Source organism: Ursus maritimus, unplaced genomic scaffold, assembly GCF_017311325.1.
Source record: "Ursus maritimus isolate PB19 unplaced genomic scaffold, ASM1731132v1 scaffold_2, whole genome shotgun sequence".
Taxonomy (NCBI): Eukaryota; Metazoa; Chordata; class Mammalia; order Carnivora; family Ursidae; genus Ursus; species Ursus maritimus.
Window position 1 is genome coordinate 21,667,216 of NW_024424452.1, and position 10,978 is coordinate 21,678,193.

Here is a 10,978-nt window from a genome sequence, read left to right on the forward strand (position 1 = left end):
CCTGTTTCAGGCAAAGATATTTCCTTAGTTTCTAATCTTTCCTGCTCGCAGTTGAAGCAGCTCCTGAGGCTCAGAACTGAATCTTCCCTCCTTTTCAGTGCCAGTTAAGTGGCTTCTTAAGCATCTTATGACAGCATTTGGAAAATGCATGATGCCATAGTTGCTTTTTTTTTTTTTTTTTGCATTTTACATTTTGTTACCTCCTCCCATGCTTAATTTCTAAATTCTAACTCTTCGCTATAAAATGTTTTCTTGATACCTTGCTTTTAAAAAATTTGCATCAATACGCAGCAAAAGGAAGTATAGCTGTGGACAGTGCTGTTCCTTTTCCTGTGGTTTGGGCTGTGATTTGGAACTTAGCCTGTCTCTCTCCTGTGCTTGGAGGATTTGGGGGCTATTTCTGATTTTGAAAGTCACTAGGCAACTCAAACTTTGTTCCTGGCCTTAGTGTTCTTCATGGTTCTGGGGCTTCTGTTCTTTTTCTTTACTCCAGTGATTATTAAAGAATGAGAGGCCCCTGGGAACTGGTTAGAAATGTAGACTGCTGGGCCGCACTCCAGACCTACTGAAGGAGAAGCCCTGGGGGTGGGGCCCAGCATGCTGTTTTTCACAGGTGATTCCAGTGCACACCAAAGTTCGAGAACTGCTGACCGGAGAGCCTAGTCTCAGCAGTGTCTTCCTACTGCCATGGTTTTTAGAACTGAACCTCCCTGCTCATCCTCTTTTCTTCTGCTTCCATACCCTGACTTTTAACTGTCCATTAGAATCTCTGCTTAGAAGTCCTGTGTCGTCTTAACACTCAGCATTTCTTAGACCTGATCCTCCTGCATTTCTTCTCTGGAATCATGGTACCACCATCCTTCTTTTCACCCAAGGTGGATCCAAGCACTTCTCCCTCGAAATTCACACAGAAATGATTAAACGCTGTGTAGTTTTCTTCCTCATCCTCTCGCTGCTGGTACAGCTCACACCAGTCTCAACTGGGCTTTTCTAGTAACTTCTCTACTAACTGTCTTTACCCCTAGACTTTCTTCTGTTAATTATTTTTCCATGGTGACACCAGACTTATTTGGATATACATTTCTTTTTTTTTTTTTTTTAAAGATTTTATTTATTTATTTAACACAGACAGAGACAGCCAGCGAGAGAGGGAACACAAGCAGGGGGAGTGGGAGAGGAAGAAGCAGGCTCATAGCGGAGGAGCCTGATGTGGGGCTCGATCCCATAACGCTGGGATCACGCCCTGAGCCGAAGGCAGACGCTTAACCGCTGTGCCACCCAGGCGCCCCTGGATATACATTTCTGATCATATTATGTGCTTATTGATTTGCCAGTGTTTCCTCTTTGAGATGAAATCTGAACACCTTGGAAGAATGCATGGCCCGTCATGGTTGGTCCTTGCCTTTCTTTCCAGCCTCTTTACTCTATTCCTTCTCCTTCCCCATGTACCCTATCTAGGTTCCTCTGTATTTCTCAAATATGTCATGTACTTGTATACTTTCCAACTGTTTGCCCTCTTGAGAATTCATTTCTCCAGCTTCTTTCTCAGCTCCTACTTTGTCTCCCCTACACACGCCTCCCTGCAATCTCCCCATCTCACCCAGTCCTAAGCAACCACTATTCTACTCTATCTCTGTAGATTTCCCTAGTTTAGACGTTCATGTGAACAGAATCATATAATATATGGCCTTTTATGACTTGCTTCTTTCACTTAGCATGTTTCAAGGTTTATCCATGTTGTAGCATGTATCAGTCCTTCAGTCCTTTTTATGGTTGAATAGTATTCCATCGTATGTTTATACCACATTTTGTTCACCCATTTATCTGTTTGTTTTTTTTTTTTTAAGATTTTATTTATTTATTTGACAGGGATAGAGACAGCCAGTGAGAGAGGGAACACAAGCAGGGGGAGTGGGAGAGGAAGAAGCAGGCTCATAGCGGAGGAGCCTGATGTGGGGCTCGATCCCACAACGCCGGGATCACTCCCTGAGCGGAAGGCAGACGCTTAACCGCTGTGCCACCCAGGCGCCCCCACCCATTTATCTGTTGATGGACATTTGGGTTATTTCCACATTATGAAATAGTGCTGTTATGACCATTCATGTACAAGTATTTGTTTGGATACCTGTTTTCAGTTTTTTGGGGATACACACACTCACACACAAACTTCCCCTAGGAGTAGAAACACTGGGTCATGGTAATTCTGTGTTTAACCTTCTGAGGAATTGTCAGACTGTTTTTTGCAACAGGTGAATCATTTTTCATCCCGCCAATATATGAGGGTCATAATTTCTCCACATTCTTGCCAACATTTATTATTTTCCATCTTTTTGATTATAGCCATCCTAATGGGTGTGAAGTGGTGTGTCATTGTGTTTGTATCTGCATGAGAAATGATGTTGATCATCTTTTCATGTGCTTGTTGGACATTTGTTTACCTTCTTTAGAAAAACGTGTATTCAAATTTTTTCCTCATTTTTAAATTGGGTTGTTTGGGGTTTTTTTTTTGTTACTGTATTGTATGAGTTCTTTATACGTGCTGGATTCTAGACCCTTACCAGATATATGACTTCCAAATATTTTCTCCCGTTCTATAGGTTGCCTTTTCACTTTCTTGATAGTGTCTTTTGATGCACAAAAGTTCTTAGTTTTGATGAAGTCTAATTTTTTTCTTCTTTTGTTGCTTGTGCGTTTTGTTGCTTATTTAAGATTTCATCCTTAAATCCAGGACCATGAAGTTTACCCCTGTGTTTACTTCTAGGAGTTTTGTAGTTTTAGCTCTTACATTTAGACCTTTGTGCCATTTTGAGTTAATTTTTGTATATGGTTTGAGGTGGGCGTTCACCTGCATTCTTTTGTTGTATGTAAACAGTCGGTAATCCTAGCATCATTGGTTGGAGATGGCATTCTTTCCACTTTGAATGATCTTGGTGCCCCTGTTGAATGTCCTTATTTTAGTTCCTCTTTTCCTTCATCACCTTACTTCCAGAGGTGCCTCTGGTTTCTGAACCTTTTGGTAATTCTGTACACTGGGGTGGTCAACTTTCTTTACTGCCAGCCTAGGATTCAGTTACCTCTGGTATTCCCATATTTACCTTATTATTTTCTAGGTAGTCTGTTATTTCAGTTTCAATTTTTCTTTGACCTAGCAGCTTCTTTTTGTTTTCTAGTTGCATTTTCATATGTGTGCTTTGTTCAAATTGTGTTCTACTTTTAATTACATAACAGTAAAGGAGTACTCAGTTATCACCACCTCCAGAAAGCTTTTCCTCACCACCCCCACCCCCTCCATTAGGCTGGCTGACTTCCTCCTCCTCCCTGCCCCAGTCACATCTTTTGCTAATCTCTGACACCAGCATGTTGTGTGCAAATGATCTTTTTTCTCCTCTGTCCTTCCACCACACTGTGAAATTCTCTGCAGTTGGGGCTGTGTTTTATCTTTCTGTACCCAGAAGTTCAGTATAGTTCCTAGTGCACAACAAGAGCCCAATTAATGTTTGTTCAACTGAAAATTTGCCCAAATCCCCTTTCACACCCTTATTGTTAAGGGTTAACACTAAGTTTCTGTTTTTAAGTGAATTTGGTGAGGTCCGAGGTTATCATCTACTAACCAGAGAGTGCCTCTGTTGGAAGATTGTACCACTTATTGAGTATGTGTTAGCCTCTGTTAAAGCCTTGTAAATAACTTATTTGAGACATATGAAGCTGCTACGTTCCCCGCTTTGTAAATGAGAGGGCGAAGACTTGGGCAGGTTGACTAACCGTTCCAGTCACGCAGCTGATAGTAAGTGGGTGTGCTTTTTGAACACAGCTTGATTTCTGTGCAGTTGAGTGGTACCCCTTCATCTTATTAGGGACCCTCATCACTTTAAAACAGGTCTTCCCAGCCTTCTACAAGGAGCTGGGAAATGAGGTCGTTCATTGTCTCAAATTCAGACTTCTTTTATTTTTATTTTCTCATACCAGCATTTAAAACGGCTGTGGAGTGAAATCTGTTCTTTCTTCTGTGATTTCTTTTTGGTGTTTAAGCTTTAAAAGTATTCTTCTCTTTAATAGCTTGATGAAGATTCCATTTTTTCTTCTAGTTTCTGTATACTTTTTTTTAAAACTCTTAATTCACCTGGAATTTATTTTGATTAACCATATACCGGTCATTTTAAATTGCTGTAATGCTGATGTCCCTTAATAGGTTTGGCAAGTCTCATATTGCTGGATATTTAGGTTATTGCTAAAATGGTGCTATGAATACTTTTGTATAAGCCACTTCTTATTTTATTCTCCTTTCGGTGGTGGTCTTATTTGTGTGTGTGTGTGTGTGGTGGTGGTGGTGGAGGACTTTCTTCTTTTTTTTTTTTTTTTTTTTTTTTCTAAGATTTTTTTTAAAATTTATTTTGAGAGAGAGAGACAGACAGACAGACAGACAGAAGAGCGAGCACGGGGGGATAGGGAGAGGCAGAGGGAGAGGGAGAAGCAGACTCCCTTCTGATCAGGGAGCCTGACGTGGGGCTTGATCCCAGGACCCTGCGATCATGACCTGAGCTGAAGGCAGACGCTTAACTGACTGAGCCATCTAGGTAACATGGAGGGCTTTCTTCTATTTGCAAGTTGGGGTATAATTCCTTAGGCTGTACTTCCAGAGGATTAAAGAATTGAACAATTATTTTAATTTTATTTTTTATTGAGGTATAATTGACATATAACATGTTAGTTTCAGAGGTACAACATAATGATTCAGTATTTGTATATACTGCAAAATAATCATCATAGGAAGTCTGGTTAACATCCATCTCCATGTAGTTACAAAAATTTTTTTTATGATGAGAACTTTAAAGATCTACTCTCAGCAATTTTCATATATACAATATAGTATTATTATAATTATAGCCACCATGCTGTACGTTACATCCTATTACTTATTTATTTTATAGCTGGAAGTTTGTACCTTTTGATTTCCTTTCACTGATTTTGCCTGACAGCCCCCCCCCCGCAACCACTAATCTGTTCTCTGTATATGTGAGCTTGATTTTGTTGTTGTCTTAAATTCCACATATAATGAGATCATATGGTATTTATCTTCCCCTGACTTCTTTCACTTAGCATGATGTCCTCAAGGTTCATCCATGTTGTTGCAAATGGCAAGATTTCCTTCTTTTTTATGGCTGAGTAGTATTCCGTCGTAATGAACTATTGTTTAGTCAAGCACTTAATTGAGTTTCTACTGAGTACAGGGCATTGTACTAGGTGCTCAATTGCTAAGTAGCTCTGATTGACAGCTCTGTTTTCACCTGATTTTCAGCAACCTGTATCATGCCCATCAATCATATATTTTTGTTCACTTAAATGTAGGTCCATCTAGTGTGGTTGATTGTATTAAAGTTGACATGTCTTATAATGGCTGTGATTCTAGTAAGTGTGGTTTATCTTTTGTTTCTTATAACTCTGGCTCTTTAATTAGGGAGAAGAAACTGCAGTTAGAATATTGAAGATCATTCCACATTTATTAGTCTTAATTTTTTTTTTTTCAATTTATTTGGTTGCTGGTTGCATCATCTTACCTTAAATTTGTCTTGGTGGATCATCTCTGCAAACTTGCTGTTTTAAACTGTATCCAATATTCACTCAAGTGAAGAGGTTGGGGTTTTTTGTTTTTTTTTTTTTTAAGATTTATTTATTTATTTATTTATTAGAGCATGCGTGAGTCAGGGGAGGAGCAGAGGGAGAGGGAGAGAGAGAGAGAATCCTCAAGCAGACTCCCCACCAAGTATGGAGCCCGATGTGGGGCTTGGTCCAAGGACCCCGAGATCATGACCTGAGCTGAAATCAAGAGTCAGATGCTCAACTGACTGAACCACCCAGGTGACCTCAAGTGAAGGGTTTTAAATTTCAGTTTTCAAGTTACATAAAACTAGTTTAAAGGAAATGATGGATGCTTCAGTTATTTAATGGTAGGGTGCCTGGGTGGCTCAGTCGATTAAGCCTCTGGCTCTTCGTTTCAGTTCAGGTCTTGATCTCAGGGTCATGAGTTCAGGCCCCACTTAGGCTCCATGCTGGCTACGGAGCCTACTTAAAAAAAGAAAAAAAAAGAAAAAAATTATTTTAATGGCTAGGTAAGTTATCTCAAAGTAGATCATTTGGGGTTATTTTTTTAAATTATCGTTCAAATTACATAATGCAACTTCTTAATTTCTCTGTTGGGTGATTTTCTTTGTAATAAGTGAATGAAAAGAATTTTGAATTGATAGAATAAGTTGTTTTTAATTTTTTTCCCCAGGAATCCACTTAAACAACAATCTAAACCACTTGAAATTTGGCTTGGATCATCGACTGTCTTCTCCTATACAAGCAGCAGTAAAGCAAGGGAAAACAGACTTGCCCCCGACAAGAGCAGAAAATGACAAGATTGTTCTCTTAGTGTGTAACCGAGCGTGTACTGGGCAGCAAGGGAAAAGGTAAAATCCGGCTTACTAAAGTGCTGAAACTTTAAAAGTCCAATATTTTCAAACATTTTGAAAAGTGGGGATGAAAAACCTTTACTTTTACTAATTTTGTATTCTGATATGTGTGTATGTGTATAAGTTGACCTGATTTGAGGGGTTGGGAGGGGGAGAATATAAAATTAGGATGATAGAATCTGAATTAGAAAGGCTCTTCAGGCTCGTCTAGTTTGTTAAAGCCTCGGTTCATGTGTTTATTTTTAGCTCAGGTTCCTCATGGGGCCTATAAGGCCTATATCCAGTTATTTAACAGCTTTTTTTTTTTTTTTTTTTAATTCTTAACATATCTACTTGGATGGTACATGCACCTCAGTCTTATGTTCCAAACTGAACTGATTCTCTTTCTCTGTGAATCTGGCCCTCCAGTATTTCCTGTCTCAGCAAATGGCAGCACTATTCATTCAGCTGCTTAAGTCAGAAATTCGGGAGTTGCAAATCTCTCTCAAATCTGTTTCCTCCTAGGAATTTGTGGGAGTTTTAGACTATCTTTTAAAGCAGCTCTCTCACAATAGTAATGTAACCTAAGAAATAATGAAATATGGATATGTATCAGGGACAATGGACTCTGTTTCTACTGTTTTTGAGGGTAGCATTTTATTAGCCTTTTAAAATGTTGCTTTGAAAAAACTTCCTTATTTAATGATGGTTAAATAACGTAAGTATGAAATAATGTTGATTTGTATATTTATGATATTCGTTAACAAATACGTTAGTGTTTACAGTGTGTTGGGCACTGTTGCAACACTGGGGATAGAGCAGTGAACAAGACAGACTGTGTTCTCGTGGAGCTTACATCCCAGTAAGGACAGACCTACTGTAAACAAGTAAACACATGTCCCTTCACACAGTCCTCACCACTTTGAAGCTATTAAAGTGGGCCGGGGTGATGGAGTGCACTGGTGGGGGGCGGCCAGACCGCGCTAGAGAGGGGGACAGGGAGGTCCACCTGAGGAAGCAGCATGGAACTGAAGAGACAATGTGAGTGATGTGAGCTTCTGGGGAGAAGGCTCCGTGGGGAGGGAACATGAGTACAAACACCCTGGGACTGAGGGGAACTTGGCATGTTTAAGGGACAGAAAGAAAGGCAGCTCAGCGCGATAAAGAACTTGCGGAGTCCCTTTTGTGATGCTGTTCTCTTACAAGTGAAGGCATGACCATGTGAAAATAGGAGTGGCTGATTTACATGTGCGTGTAATTTCGTTCACATCACGGTGCTGTTTGTGGAATACTGCTGTGTATAGACTGTTGGAATGGCTTTCTTGATCTGAGTGCCTCTGCTTCAGCCTGAGTTAGGGTTTATCCCTTGGCTCCTTCGTTCATTCATTAAGCATGTATGGATTTCTGGGCATTGGCTGTTTGGGTTACTGTGATAAATCACAGTTCCTGCTGTCAGATAACTCAGTCTACTGATGGAGACAGGAAGATAGACGGTATTTGTAGCGCGGTGGAGTTAGTGCTGTGGCCCAGATAGCACAGGGAACAGATCAACTGGGTGCTTCCTGGAGAAGAATCCCTCTGTTGGGTCTTGATGTGAGTGAGTAGGAGGTGGCCTATAGGAAGAATGGGAGGGGTGTTCTGAGCAGAGGGAGGTGGCCGCACAGAGAGTGAGTAGGACTCGTGTAGGGCACAAAGTAGGTCTGAGTGACCGGGCTTGGGTGAGAGTGCAACTGGGCCAGGGGTCCTTCACCCTGGTTGCATATCAGAACCACCTGGGGGTTCTTCAGCAAATCTCCGTGCTCGGGTCACATGCACGTGCAGAGTGATGACAGCAGAATCTCGGGGGCTGCACTTGGGCATCACTGTGGTTTAAAGCTCCCTCGCTGATCTTAGTGTACAGCCAAAGCTAAGAACCGGGGTCCTGCCTCTGATTCTCTTAACTCCTGGGAGCTCAGCACGGGCTGGGGCCACATGGCTTCTACTGTAGGCTGGGAGCTAACTTTCAGTGTCACTTGCTTGCCCGTGCCTTCCTTGTCAGACAATCAGGCTACAGCCACCTGACTGCTAGACCTTCCAGCCCTGTCTGTTCCTCCAGCACACAGTCCCTTCCTTATATGTAGATCCATGCTGCTTGCCAGATCATGTCCACTCCCGTCCTCTTTCCTCACCACATTCATTGATCCTGTCCTTTTGCTACCTAGTATCCCCTAGAAGCCATTTTGGCACATGAACTGTTAAATTTCCTTTAGAAATCTAAGCTTCTCTGCTGACTTTTTCATCCACTTATGGGAGTAACTATTAAATTTCCTGTTTGTTTTATTTTGAGAACTGTCCTAAACCCAATAATATAGTCGGTCCATTTTAAGAGACCATGAATAAAGAATTACAGTATTAAAGGGGTTGCCATACTTTTAAGGTGATGGCAGTATTTATGTGTGTTAGATTTGGACTGCCTTTTGTGCTGCACTTAGAGAAGACAATAGCTTGGGACCTTCTGCAGAAGGAAATCTTGGAGAAGATGAAGTATTTCTTGAGGCCCACGGTTTGCATCCAGGTGGGTAAGAATTTCGACACTATAGCATAGCATGTGTATGTACCCAAGTGAAGAAACAGTCACTGTGGGAAATTTGAATTTCAGACCTCTGCGCTTAGGGAAGACCAGGCGCTGAACTGGAATGTTGAGGAGCCCTGGTGGAAAGCTGTTTGGTAAAATCAGCTTTGTTCAGATTTTCAAGACTTAAGGATTTACCCCTCATTTTCTGGCCACTGCAAGAATTCCTTGAACTGCTAGGTATTTCTTTATAATATGTATTTATCTAATAAAGATTAGCACAGTCAGCTTTGAGAGACTTTGTAGAACAGCTATCTGTGTATTTTCAAAATTAGGATTACTGTATGAAGGTGTCCCTGGAGGACTTACATTAAGTTAAGGTTCAGCCTAAAGCAGCATGTTACTTGTCCTGCATAACGTATTTGGTATGTAAATTGCATTTAGGTAAATCATCTTTAAAGTGCATAAAAGTGGCTCAACAACCTAACAGAATATCAGAGAGAAGGATTTTGCAAAAGCGTTTGCTGTCCCTCTCATTTGTTTTGGAAATGCCACTGTGACACACATGCCCTTGAAGAGAAATTCAGCCACATTTTCCTTTACTGTTTGATGCAGGTGTGTCCATTCAGTTTGCGTGTTGTCAGTGTTGTGGGGATAACATACTTGCTGCCCCAGGAGGAGAAGCCGCTATGCCACCCAACAGTAGAAAGGTAAAAATTGATCAATCAGTCACCTTCTAGAATTTTATTTTTGCTCCTGTGTAATTTCTAGTGATGTCTTATATAGTTTCTACCTAAGTGTGGTTGGCTTTTTAGGCTCATTTAGAAATTAAGTGTACTTATTTTACTTTTCATTTGTATTTGAGTATGATAATACATGATTTTTTGTGAAATCGGGAAAGCTTGGAGTATTCCTGTCAGGAAAGCAAATTAATGTATGTCCCAGGACTACAGATAAATTACACTTCAATATTCAATCAGGATGGAAGTTTTCCAAAGTAGAATTCTTATCATGCTACTTTCCTCCTGGAAATCTTAAATGGAAACCTGTAGCCTAAAAGATAAAAGCCCAACTTCCACTGTGTACGAAGCTCTACACAGCTTGAACCCTGCTTGCTTCCTGCTTGTCAGGCCCCGTTCTTTTCCTCCCCCCATCTTTGACCTTCAACAGTATCAGAGCATGAGGATTGTTGGAAGGTGTGGCACGGGTTCAGGTGTGCCTTTACATGTATGGTGTTCTCTATTGATCATTCTGTTCCTTTGAGCCTTCTTTCTGTCCCTCCTCTCCCTCAGTAGACTTAGTCACTTCACTCTGCTCCCTCTGTGCTTGGTTTGTGGGGGAGAAGGAGAGATGCTGGAGCAGACTTTGTTTCCAGGGGAACTATTATCTGGTCTCTTTTGGGTTGGTGAGAAATGAGACAAAAAGTTGGAAAGGTCATAATATCTAAAAGTGATTGTGGACAGCCATATGACATGAGACTGATTTCTTCCAATCTCTTTATTTCTATACTGGACATTTTAATTTAAGGATTTTTCAGTCCAATTGTAACCTAGTTATTCTAGATACGAGGTCATAATGGTCTCACTAGAAACTTTTTCTGATGAGGAACAATGATGAAGATTTTCAGTAATCACATTATGGTATTTAATTTCAAATAGGACATAATCACATAAGTAAAATCAGTTCTTGAGAACATAATATGTGACTTCTATCTCCATGCTGTAGGGCGTTAAAGTCTTGCGGACCAGGTGGCACTGCTCATGTGAAGTTAGTGGTAGAATGGGACAAGGAAACAAAAGATTTGTGAGTATTTTTTTTACTTTATGCTTACAGAATCATTGTTTTAATGATCATTTTAATAGCATCCCTTTGGTCTTTCAGATTAGCTGAAACAAATCTCTCTTTAAGTATCCAAGTGGGTTGCTAATCCTTTATTTAACCAGTTATTTCTTTCCTGTACATTCTGTTGTCTGGATCTCAGAAACCTCAGAATATT

The 10,978-nt window shown here is 40.5% G+C and overlaps 1 protein-coding gene across 1 annotated transcript in view; it reads left to right on the forward strand.

Moving 5' to 3' along the window:
- Window positions 1-10,978, forward strand: part of USP31 (ubiquitin specific peptidase 31) — a 62,986-nt gene that overhangs the window by 32,409 nt on the left and 19,599 nt on the right. The window contains 4 exon segments of the mRNA XM_008697216.2: window positions 6,272-6,449; window positions 8,874-8,985; window positions 9,598-9,692; window positions 10,708-10,785. Coding sequence (XP_008695438.2) covers window positions 6,272-6,449; window positions 8,874-8,985; window positions 9,598-9,692; window positions 10,708-10,785 — 463 coding nt within the window.